The following is a 12608-nucleotide window of genomic DNA, read 5'->3' on the forward strand; positions in this document are numbered from 1 at the left end:
TATAAAGTTGATCTTAAATCCATAAACCTGAACACAATATATTACCACACAAACACGCCGATCTTTACCGCACTGATTTCTGAATGGCTCATACTGGTTACTGGTCATGTTATTTCTGCACACAGACCAGGCAGCGGATTCTACTCTTACTATTTATTATGTTTACATAGTGAGAACAGTAAGAGCAGCATGCTTTTCCGAAATCAGGCAATTTATTTTGTCTGTGTGTACGTAAATTACCTTTACATGTTATTCTTCTATTTTATTATTTGTATATCTTATAAAAGTATTTTATTAACAAATACACTATATTAACTTAAATTTTCCTATAATATAAAAATAATATATAAACTCAAACACATTTAGGAGCGTGATTGTGATGTCATGAGGAGATAACAATGTTCTTTTTACTGATTGGGCCGCGGAGTGGCGCTCTTTGACGTAGCCCTTCTCTCATTGGTTAGACTCAAATGTCAGGTTGATTCCTGATAGTTGGCTCGACTAATCAGATGTTTCTCCGCTCTCTGCCTATACAACTCTTTGCGTTTCCTTCATAACCATTACTCTAGTTTGAGTTATACAGGTGAGTGCTGCTAACTTAATGTTTACAGAACTAGAATTAATTGTATCTTGTATACTGGGCTTCGAGCATAACCAGCTCGTAAAAGTAAGTTTGTTTGGTTCATTCCGACTAAAACCTAAACTAGTAGAAAATCTGAAGTAAATGGTTTAAAGGTCAGCCAGCTTGTTTTAAGAATAGTAATTAAACAGATGAATATTTGTTATTAATCTGTAGACTGCTGTCGGGAGCTGAGAGGACCACACATGGCAACTCGTATCAGACCAGTGAGTATAGTTAACACCTGAAACACCTTTTCAATATTACCTGCTCAGATTCAGCATGTTTGAATGGCGCACGTGAGCACAGTAACTGGCAGAAACTGGCATATGAGAACATGTAATATTAATAAACCTTTAATTTCTGTCCCATGTGTGCTGTGCATCCTGACCTTTCACTGCTGATCACACTGTCAAATCATTCACTGTCAATGAACATCATACATTCCATTCACTTTTATTTATTGTATAATTTATTGTCATTTGTGGATGTTTGTATTTATTATTTCCCTGTAATTGTTCTACACTGTGGTTTATAGATATTTCATCTTCGCTTCTGCCACCCTAAGGGACAAATGGCAATAAATCCTGCTCTTTTAGAGAATGTGAACATTTTCCTCCGCAGAGCAACAAGCGTTGTGCTGTTATTGGGGGATCTGGATTTTTGGGCAGGCATCTTGTGGAGCGTTTAGTGGACCGAGGATACACAGTGAATGTGTTTGACATCAGACAGGCCTATGAACTTCCAGGAGTGACATTTCACCAAGGGGACTTGTGTGACAAACAGGTGGGGATTGTTTAGTTTCAGTCTGACACCGATACCCTGTCTTTACTCTCTTAGCTGATTTCCTCTTTTCTCTTTTAGGCTTTGCTGGTGGCTTTGAAAGAAGTGTCTATAGTGTTTCACTGTGCTTCACCTGCTCCAGGCAGTGATGACCGCGCTCTGTTTCAGAGGGTCAACATTGATGGGACACGGACTGTCATACAGGCCTGCCATGAGGCAGGAGTACAGGTATGTATTATTTCCATATAATGCGTAAGATTGAATATAACTTTTACACAGAAAGCACTGGGAAGTGATGCTATCACAGTAGGCTCAAGGGTCTGTAACAGGAGGTTTGCCAATTATTATTTGATTTCAAGTCAATTTATGTGAAGATATGTTACACAAATTCATAATATTCACTTCTCTACCAAAGCTAGAGTAAAGGAGCTGAAGTTCAACTAAATGTTTCTCTGGCCCTCCCATATTAAAATGTGTTAAGTAAAAATAAATGTAATTTACACTGCCATTCATATGTTTGGGGTCAGTAAGATTTGTATATATATATTTTTTTTTTTTTCATTTTAAGAAATTAATACTTTTATTTTAAATCAATCAAAAATGCCGGTAAAGACGTTTACAGTGTTATAAAAGATTTTTAATACAAATAAATGCTTTTTTTTTTTTAACGTTCTATTTATTAAAGAATCTGTAAAAATTATTTTCTTCCTCAGTATTTTTGTTTTGTTTTCCAGTACAAATATCTAATAATGATGCTGAAAATTCAGCTTTGATCACAGGAATAAATAACATTTTACAGTATATTCACATAGAAAACAGATTTTAAATTGTAATAGGGTCATTGACAAATAAAGCTTCAAAAAAGGTGTTTTTTAAAAAAAAAATATTTTCAAAACTGATGTAATCATGAACAATGTGTTTAAACAAGTTTCAGTTGTTAAATAATATTTCAAAGTATTTAAATTTTTTGACTGTTTTTATGTCAGGCAGTTTGACCAAATAGTTGTATATACTGTAGTTGTATCACCTGACATGGAAAGTGTACCAACCTACCCATGCTTGAAATGAACAGTTTTTACCAGTATTTGAGACCGATCTACAAACCTTTTTACACTGCAGCAGGGATCAGTTGAGGTCCTCTGGATGATGCATTTATAATATATTTATAAAATTTGTTTATATGAAAGTTTTCAAACCTAAAATGATTACAGTATTTAGTTTTTAATTTTTTATTATTAAGACACCATTTTAAATCATTTTCTTAGTCTGTTCACTTGTTTGGACAGTTGCACCACCTGACATTTTGGGGGTTTAAGATAACAAAATATAAAATATGTATTATTTAAATATAATAAAAATTAATTCAAACTAAATAGGTTTTATAGAATAAAGTGATATATGTCATGAATTTATCAAATTATTTTAAAAGGAAATAATGCACTTGGACACAAAAATATGCATGTCATGTCACTGACCCAATAATATTTCGCAATTTTTACTGCATGTTTGATCAAATAAACACAGCCTAGGTGAGCAGAAGAGACTTCTTTCAAAAACATTTTGAAAATCTTACCGCAAGTATAAAGTATATGACTCACTCTGTACATCAAAAATTATGTATTATTTTATATATATATGCATAAATTGTATATAATATGTTTTCGTTTGGTACTTTCAACACTCTTTATTTAATCCAGAATATTCTTTTAAATAATGTTATTGACATGTTTTTACAGAAATTAATATTGACAAGCAGTGCTAGTGTGGTGTTTGAAGGAACTGACATCAAGAATGGTAAAGAGGATTTGCCTTATGCAAAAAAGCCAATTGATTATTATACAGCGACCAAAATCCAGCAGGAGAAGGTGGGTATGAATCATATCTGTGGCATTATTTCTCCCAATAACGTTACTCTTGAACTTTAGCTCTCTTCTGAAATGAACTATTTAGTTTCATTAATGTTGGTTGATGTGCTGAATCCTCCATGTCTCTAAAGCATTATGATCATCAATAATCTGTCTCTATCTGTTCAGTTGGTGTTGGAGGCCTGCAGTAAAGAGAAAGGTTTCTTTACTGTCGCTATTCGTCCTCATGGCATCTTCGGCCCCCGGGACCCTCAGTTAGTGCCCATCCTGGTAGATTCAGCCCGCAAAGGAAAGATGAAGTTCATCATCGGGTGAGAGATGGTGACATTTTGCTGAAAGATCCTATAAGGTCTCTGTAACACCCCATTCAAACAGCTGTGCAGACAGGTTTAATCCACTAGGTGGCAGACTCTCACCTTGAATATTATCTTCACTGTCAGCAATCGTTTTGACATGTCAGTGAAATGCCATGTTATATTAGTAAACATAGTAGTAGTAACATAACTAACAATATTGGTAAAGAATATGGTTTTCAGAGCAAAAAGCAACAAAATAAAAAGACCAAAGAGCATTTCTATTGCACCAGTACCTAACTACCTAACTGAGCATTACCCACAAGATGTGTTAAATTACCCAATGATATTGAAAAGCAAACCAAATTTTGTTCAGTCAATAGTTTACTGCTGTAAGACACTTGTTTGAGACGCACTACAGTAAGATAGATCGATTTTAGAATATCATATTAAATGCTGGATGGCTTGTGATGATAAATGGCATGCAATTAATTTTAAAACGTATTGTATGATGGAGAAAATGCTGTATCACTGTTACTAAAAATAAAGCTGCATCTGATTATGCTATGTTAGCTACTTCACAAAATAGTGTTTTTCTCCGAGGCGTGGTAAAGCATGGTACTCGCAAAAAAAATCAAGAAAATTAGATTTAAACAATAAGACTAAACGTGTTGAGCTATATAACAACAATTATTTTTCTGTCTATAAATATATCAAAACAGTTGTTCCCTTGTCTATTAAAACGTAAATATTAAAGCGTCTTTGGTGTTTCCATGGTTTCTACAAAATAAAACCGGAAACTGAGGGTAACGCAGGTATGACGCAATTGACAGACGACTCCTCACACGTCCCGGAGCCTTGGTTAAAATTGCAATTTTCTCACGATTTACAAATAGTTGGAAACATTTGGGATATTGTAAGTACTCAAGTGAACAAAATATATAACACTGGCCTAGTGGTTTTTGGATATTTTACTGCAAAATTCTTACATATTGCACCTTTAAAGAGGTAGTTTGCAGGAGACTAAACAGATAATGACAAAAAAAAAAAAAAAACTATTCTATTCCTCTCTTTCTCACGTGCCATTGACTGTGCTGCAGTGTGCTTACTATGATGGAAATATTCTGTCATACAGCCTTCTGTACTGTGTACAGTGTGCAGTGTTTTGGAAAATGTGAATTCTGCAGTGCTCTGTATGCAACCACATGTTGTGATAGAGATGGACGTGTTTTTGCCAGTCTGGGTTTTTCAGTGGCTACCAGTTGCTAAATTTTCAATGATACCAATGGCTAGAGAGCAGGTGGCTAATACGGTTGAATTAAAGCAACTGAGGTGTACACCTGTTACTTAAACATTTTTACACAATATTTCAGTTATTTTTCTAATCTAATTAGGAATATTTGAAAACATACTGTAATGAAGTTTGTTGATAAGAAAAGGAGGAGGTGGGATCGGTGAATGCTTAACAAACTTTAAACCAAAAATAAACAAATAACAAAACAGAAGTAAAGCGGCAGCCCCTCATGGACGTCAACCGCATATAAACATAATAAAACACAACAACTATAAAGTCCAGGCCTGGTTCTCTCTCCTTCACTGTCGTCACTCCTCATTTTATCCTTCCGGAGCTCCTCCGTGGGACTCAAGACCGGTATGGTGTGCTCATTAACACTCGTGCCACAGGCTCGCTCCGTTCCCACGGCTCTCGGCCCCGTCCTGCTTGCCATATGAAATGAGAAATCAAATTTGCCTTGATCTTTTGACCTATAAGAGGTCTTTGTACCATTAAAACATCTAGTTTCAGATCTTAAACGTCCTCCTCATTATAAACAAAACATTTATTTAATCATGCTCCAAAAACAGCTTGTTTGGATATTGGGGGATTTGTGACATCACATAAGCAAATACATTTGCATATGCCTGCCTCCAGAGCAATACATCGACGAATAGCTTTACATTTCGCACTATAGACCCCGCCCACTGGAGTTCAGTTGCTTAACGGCTGACATTTGCCTAACTAGATGTGAGCGTCACATCAAAAGCAGTTAGAACCCATTATAATGACTGACGATGCCTACGCTGGATACAGTATACAGATGCTTGCTTATTTTACTCCTCGCTTGAGTCTGCCGACAACAGGACAAATGGAAGAGTAAATAGAAGTGGAATTAAAAAGTAAATAGAAAGGAATGTTCACTTTGACGTGTCCTTGCGTCTCTGTACAGACTTCAGAAGGATGCCATCATCGGAAACAAGTGGATGGTCCTGGATAGTCCTGGATCGCATCCGAAGATTATGTTTGTTCAGAGAATTTGACTGCAAATTTTTTTGTAAACGAAGCACAGTGTAATGGACAGTTTGCAAAGAAACTTTTGTTGACAAATGAAGCAGTCAGCTGTATTGGATTTGACAGCAGCTGCCTAATAATGCTTTGTCTGTAAATGATGGTTTTATATGGATAATGTTTTCAAAACACATACTCGCATGCAATAGCAAGTGGGCGTTGATACCGTTTCCTATGCAGTGACATTAGCCAATTATAATAGTGACTGTTCACTGACAAGCCTTTAAGGAGTCGCCCTTTAAAAACGGATCATTTTAGACAGGCTCAGAATGAGGGTTGAAAATAATTGTTTTTCCACATATATATTTGTTTTTGTTTTTGTTTTTTGTACAAAAAACTTTATTACATTATAAGAGAACCTCAAGGAGCATAAAAAAAATCCATGTCATGACCCCTTTAAATCCCAAGAATCTATTTTTTTCAGTCTATGCTGTTTTCAGTTGATGAACAAAGCTTTGTAGCGCCTCCCATTCAATAAATTGCAGTAAGCTTTGTCCTTTGTTACTTATTATTTGAAACAAAGTCTCAGCTTTCAAATTCTTAAAATTTCATTACGAAATTCAAGCAATAAATAATGTTTTGGCACTCTTTAATGTGGTGCGACAGATCGTTGTAGCGCCTCAGATCAAACAAAGAGGCAGCGCGAATCGCACGTGAACCGATCATTTCTTCCACTTTAATACTAGCTACAGCATTAAATAAACATGATTGAACATCAGAAGGTATGTTGCAAGATACAGTACAACGTACAGAAATCTGTATCATGTGTCATGTAATCGCTCAATCAGTGTTTAAACTGCAAGAAGGACGTTGTGAAACAGCTTGTAAACTGTCACAATTATTTTTAAGTTACCTCAGAAAAGCCATTCAAAACTCGTTAGTCAGCTAGCATTTTGCTAAATTTATGCACTAAATTGCATATTCATTGTATTTTTACTTAGCTTGTTCTTCAATATTGAATTACTTTGAAAAAATCTGTCATGTTTTTATGGCAGCCACCATTTAAATGTTTATAAAAATATTGAGTAGAAACACAATTAAGTCATTAAAAATTTATTATTATAATGTTATAAAAAAAACTTACTTTCGTGCCATTTAAATGTAAGTGATGTACCTACTGGTGTTCCCTGTATAGGCCTAATTTACAGTATTAGTTTAAGAGATTAAGGAAATTTGCCATGTACTTACCTGATATATATACCCCAATTAATTCAAAAGCTTGTGAATCAAATTCGAATTGAATCATGAAATATGTGTCAATGCCCAGTCCTACACTTTTGTTAATCTTCCACAAAGGGATGTTATCTGCTGATAAGCTCAATGTGGCAAAGGGTTCTCAACTTAGAGAGACCACTAGGGGGAGACAACAAATGTCCAGTCTATCTTGGAATATTTTCATTTACCATGTTTTGATTTAAAGTGCCAAACTGATTTCAGTGTTTGCATTTGCTTTAATGACAGCATTCAATGACATGACATGAGCAAAACCTGATGATAATGTTCTCCAGCATGATTTGAGAATGATCCAGAAAGCATCTTGTGCTTCAATGAAAGCAAGAAAATCTGACCCTTTTTTTAGTTTTTTGATTGATTTTTGATCATTGACCTAGTGTATTCATTTTGTCATTTTAAGTTTTATATATATATCTTTATGTCCTGCATTAAAGTAGATACTGAATCTTAGATTTTCAATGTGGACAATTAAACCCCATTGTATGTTGATGTGATGGACATAATGTGATAAATCACTGCTGTCTGATGCTGATTTGCTCTTTATATGCAGGGATGGATCTAATCTTGTGGACTTCACCTATGTGGAGAATGTAGTTCATGGGCATATTTTAGCAGCTGAACACCTTAAGGCTGATTCTCCACTCTGCGCTCAGGTATGGAATGTGTATGTGAGTATGTGAGAGACTGAAGGAGTGTTTCTAGATGTTTCTAGATGTGCATTCATAGATCTAGCCCCACGCAAGTGTATACTGTGTAAACATCCCACATCAAGTTTTGACTTTCCATATCCAAGGGAAATGCATTATTAACAAAAACACTCTCTCATAGGGGTTTTCAGTCATTCATTAAGTGCAGTCACGGTCAATGAACCTTTTCTATATGCAGTTTTCTGCAGACACATCCTGAGAGACCTTGAATTTTGTCATGCAATTGTCCAGTCATGGAAAATGAGAACATTTCCTAGATGCTCTGTAAAACATGTTTTATTTTTAGTGTGATGCTAAAAAAAATAATAAAGCCAGGTGTCTGTTTTAGTTTTTGTAAGATGTCATATGGCCAATAGGAGCTTGACACAGCTAAACATATGTTTCATTAGCTTACTTTAACAAGCCACTAGTAACCCACATTAGCTGGCTAATTACCTGCTAGTAGCATATTATCATAAATGCTCTTTTACCTATTGCAACTAATATGAGCTGTTTATGTATCGTGAGAGAGGCCATGTTCCCTGACCATAAACACCAGTAGCTTAAACCATTAAGCAATGGTTAATTGAACGTTACTGAAAAAATGCTGCCGCACAGCCTTGCCAGCAATCATGGCATAACAACCCTTCCTCTGTGTGAAACCCTTACAAAAACTATTTATTTGGCAAACTTATGGCCAATTTGTGGCAAATTTATTTTCATTTGTACTGCTGAACTTTCATTGACCTTTTGACAAAAATTACCATTTTGACACTACTTACAAACAGCTCTTTATTGGCAAAATGTTTAGGAAACTTGTGGTAGCAATGAATGTATAATCCAAAACCTTTTAATTTAGATTAAAATTTAATTTAATATATTTATTTAAACCAAAACTGTACCGTATCCAATTTCAATGTTCTTGTACTAACAGGCTTACCATATAACCAATGACGAGCCGGTGCGTTTCTGGGACTTCATGTCCCAGATTCTGGTGGGTCTGGGCTACAGTGCTCCTCGATACCACCTGCCCTACACACTGGTCTATGGAATAGCCCTGCTGCTGTGGCTGGTGGCCTTAGTACTGAGGCCGCTCATCCAGCTCAAACCCACCTTCACACCCATGCGAGTAGCTCTGGCTGGCACCCACCACTACTACAGCTGTGCTCGTGCCAAGAAGGACATGGGTTACCGACCCCTGGTGCCTTTACAAGAAGCAATAGTGCGCACTGTGGAGAGCTACCCACATCTACGGAAAGGAGCATAACACCGCAGTGAAGCTGAATGTTGATTGACATAATTACTGTTTGCTGAATGGCACTATGAGGATCTGTGGGATTACCAGTGTTTATTAACAATGCACTTAATCATTCCTATGTTAAATGTACCTTTTCACCAGGATGTAACAGCATGTAGCTCAACAGTGATGTTGAGTTCAGATGGCAGATATGGACATTTGTCTCTTCTGACTTTGGTCCAAGAGTATTCAGTCTTTATGTAAGAGCTTTTTGGGTTTTCAAAACTTGGCAGTATAAATTTCAAATCAAGTTTCTAATTGTCACGTTCCTTTTTCAATACAACATGAAATGGCATTCACTTCCTATTTTACCACCTGTCATTTTTAAAGGAATAGTTCACCCAGGAATGAACATTCTCACCCTCATGTCATTTCAATCCCTTAAGAATTTCATTCATCTTCAAAACAAAAATACTGAAGATATTTTTAATGAGATTTACATGAGAGGTTTCTGCCCCTCCATTGAAGGTTCAATACACCAAAACTCTTCAAAATGTTCATAAAGACATTGTGCAAATATAATCCATATGAAGCAAGCCACAGGTCTTCTGAAGAGACATTATGTTTCTTATGATGAACAGATTACACAACACAGTTTTCTTTAACTAAAATCTGAAATATTTTTATGCATTTTGGCCATTCATTTACACGACAACTGCATTTTAGGGGCCTGAAATGCAAACTTTTGTGCAAGTGCAAGTTTTTTGAGAACAATGCCGTTATCGTCTCTGTGTAAACTACAAAAAAACGCAAAAAAGTGGAGTCATGCGCATGTGTATTACGTGTTCAGTCTATCGGCGCGTAGTGTTTCTTTACAAAGTAACATCGCCAACTACTGGCCTGGCAGCAGAATACAGTGATTTTAGTTGTCTTCGCAGATCCGCGTGAATGGGAATAGTTTTGACATCGTTGTCGTCTGCAAAGAACAAGCGTTACCATTTTTAGTACATTATTGTCGTATAAATGTACCCTTAATTTAGACTTTTATTCATAATCCATTTTATTCATAATTTATTGATCAACACACATACGGAACACATCAAATATGGTAAACAGAAGCTCAAAGCTTGGTGCAAGAACCAATGCAGTTAAGATCATGCAAGTACGGTTGAACTTCTGTTTACCATATTTGATGTGCTCTGTGTATGTGCATTGATCACTTTTTATATGTGAAAAAAAGCCTACATTAAATCTGCTCATCATATAAAGTGATATTGTCTCTTCAGACGTGGATTAAACCACAATCATTTTGCAATATCATTTTGTACTTTTTTAATGCATGAAAGTTTTGAATTGAATGGACAAAAATGATGAGAGAGAGTTAAAAATATCATCTTGTGTGATTCGAAGATTCATGAAAGTCATAGTTTGGAATGATATGAGGCAAGGCAAGTTTTTTTTATATAGCACATTTCATACACAATGGTTTTAAAAAGAATCATAAAATAATCACAACAGATGCCTAAAATATAAAAATAACAAAGCAAATAATAAAACATTTTTGATTGATTTTAAATTGATTTAAAATGTATTAAAAGAATAAAGAGAAGGATACATAGAAAGATACAGTGCAATCAGTCCAATCTGTAGCACAGGGCTTATTTGGTAAATGCACAGCTAAACAGATGTGTTTTGAGTCTGGATTTGAATGTGGAGCACATCTGATCTCTTCTGGAAGCTGGGTCCAGCTGTAGGTGGCATAATAGCTAAAAGCGGACTCAGCTTGTTTTGAGTCAACCCTTGCTGTTTCTAACTGACTTGATCCTGATGATCTTAGTCATCTGTTAGGTTTATATTCATTGAACATATTTGCAGTGTATTGAGGTCCTAGGCCATTGAGTAATTTCAAAACAAGTAATAGTACTTAAAAATCAATTGTAAATATAATTGGAAGCCAGTGTAAAGACCTGGGCCTAGTTCAAAAGTAATCTGATTGGATTTCAGCTATCGGATTGGATCAAATCTTGAAAACAGGTTGTTCAAAAGAAAAAAAGGATTCTGAAATCAGATTAGATCACAAAATCCAATCTTCTTCCAATCCAATTGTCAGTTTGGGATCCCAGCAGAAGGGTAGATTTTAGGAACAAAAATGTAATAAAATACATTTGTGTCATGGAATATATGCACACATTTATCATTTTATTTTGCTCTTGATTAGTTTAACCATTAAAGTAATGAAGCAGACGCAGACATTAGGCTACCTATTAAACCTTTCAGTACAGTAAAGTAAAAAAAACAAAGATTTTGTCACCATAAAATCATCCCCCAAATATGTTAATATCAAACAAAAATAATATATTTAATTTGAAGTGTTTTATTTAATCACTGTTTATGAATTACATTGGCACAATCATCAGAGATGAAAAAGTCGAAAGTAGTTAGTCTAGCAATTGCATCCCTTATTGAACGTATATATTTGTTTGTTTTTGTTGTGGGTCATGTAAGGGGTTATGGAAACCCTAAAGGGACATGGTGATGAGAGAAAATATTTGAGATGGGAGGAAAAATGCTCTAATGCTTTTGCGTTCCCCCAAGAAACATTCACTCTCAAAACTTGAGTTCTTTGAGAATAAAGGCAAAGTTTATTGGAGGACACAAAATTTTGCCGAGAGAAGGCTAAAGCATTAAAATGTCCCTTTTGTGCATCCATAGGAGTCTGATTGTTTAAAGGAAATTGAAAATGGAAGGGGTAAAATTAAAAATAGGTTTGTTTCGTTCAGCGTCATGTTTAGGGGCTTGAAAATGTAAAGTCAACGTCCCCGCAATAACATACCAGCGTGCAATTTATTCAAGAACAATGGTGCTGTGAACTTCACATACTTTTGAACCGTGCTGAGAATTCCGGGTTGAGAGCGGTTTGTAATCGTGCCGTGCCGAATCAAGCTCAAGTGGAAATATAACTGGAACCATTCCTTACCGTTCTTAGAACCTTGACGGGGGGAAAGCATTTGTTAACCTGCAATCAAGTGCCTCATTAACTTTTGGTGAGATAATAGAAAGGCTGTTGACAAAATTCTAGTTTCCAAAGAATGTAATTACAAAGAATGTAATCATTATGATGTATGATCCGTCTTGTATCCGTTAGAGTAATTATTGGATGAATAGACACTAATACCTACTTTTTTTTCCTTTCTGCCCCGCTTCCACCTCCGCCATACAATATCTCCCATCAACAGCTTCAATTGCATTTAAGTATAACTATTATTATTTTATGCTAGCCGTCCTTTAGTGATGACAGCAAAGTTTCACCAATGAAGAATTTTTGTGATTCCTCCAGCAGGCGTTGGATGGGAGGTGGGGGTGTTGTTCGGATAGCTGACATTCCCCACTCAAAGATATGAATCGCTATCACTGTGACTCACAGTTGTCAAACCTGTTTCTGTCCTATAGCAGTAGGTGTAACCCATGATGAAACCGCACCAGTGCTGAAACCTCTCTTGCATGTACACATGGGCGTGAATGAGTCTGATGGCAGCAGAATGCTAGTC

General features: G+C 35.8%; 1 protein-coding gene across 2 annotated transcripts; it reads left to right on the forward strand.

The window, feature by feature from the left end:
* Positions 1-468: 468 nt before the first annotated feature.
* nsdhl (NAD(P) dependent steroid dehydrogenase-like) lies at positions 469-9373 on the forward strand. 2 transcript variants are annotated; one of them, XM_051860573.1, is made up of 8 exons: positions 469-583; positions 797-846; positions 1244-1405; positions 1484-1630; positions 3139-3267; positions 3436-3578; positions 7688-7790; positions 8758-9373. In XM_051860573.1, exons 2-8 carry the CDS (start codon positions 826-828, stop codon positions 9088-9090), a joined length of 1038 nt encoding a protein of 345 aa, XP_051716533.1. In that variant the 5' UTR covers positions 469-583; positions 797-825; the 3' UTR covers positions 9091-9373. The 2 variants fall into 2 exon arrangements, with proteins under 2 accessions (XP_051716533.1, XP_051716534.1); XM_051860574.1 differs by having other exon boundaries at positions 566-667.
* The last annotated feature ends 3235 nt before the right edge of the window (positions 9374-12608 follow it).

Source organism: Ctenopharyngodon idella, chromosome 14 (genome assembly GCF_019924925.1).
Source record: "Ctenopharyngodon idella isolate HZGC_01 chromosome 14, HZGC01, whole genome shotgun sequence".
Lineage (NCBI taxonomy): Eukaryota > Metazoa > Chordata > Actinopteri > Cypriniformes > Xenocyprididae > Ctenopharyngodon > Ctenopharyngodon idella.

What these genes read in the sequence shown, in the direction of transcription:
- nsdhl (XM_051860573.1), top strand. Translation starts at nt 826, where the DNA reads ATGGCAACTCGTATCAGACCA. An exon ending in TGGCAACTCGTATCAGACCA is followed by an intron (nt 847 to 1,243) that starts GTGAGTATAGTT and finishes TTTCCTCCGCAG; the next exon opens with AGCAACAAGCGTTGTGCTGT. An exon ending in ATTCTCCACTCTGCGCTCAG is followed by an intron (nt 7,791 to 8,757) that starts GTATGGAATGTG and finishes TTGTACTAACAG; the next exon opens with GCTTACCATATAACCAATGA.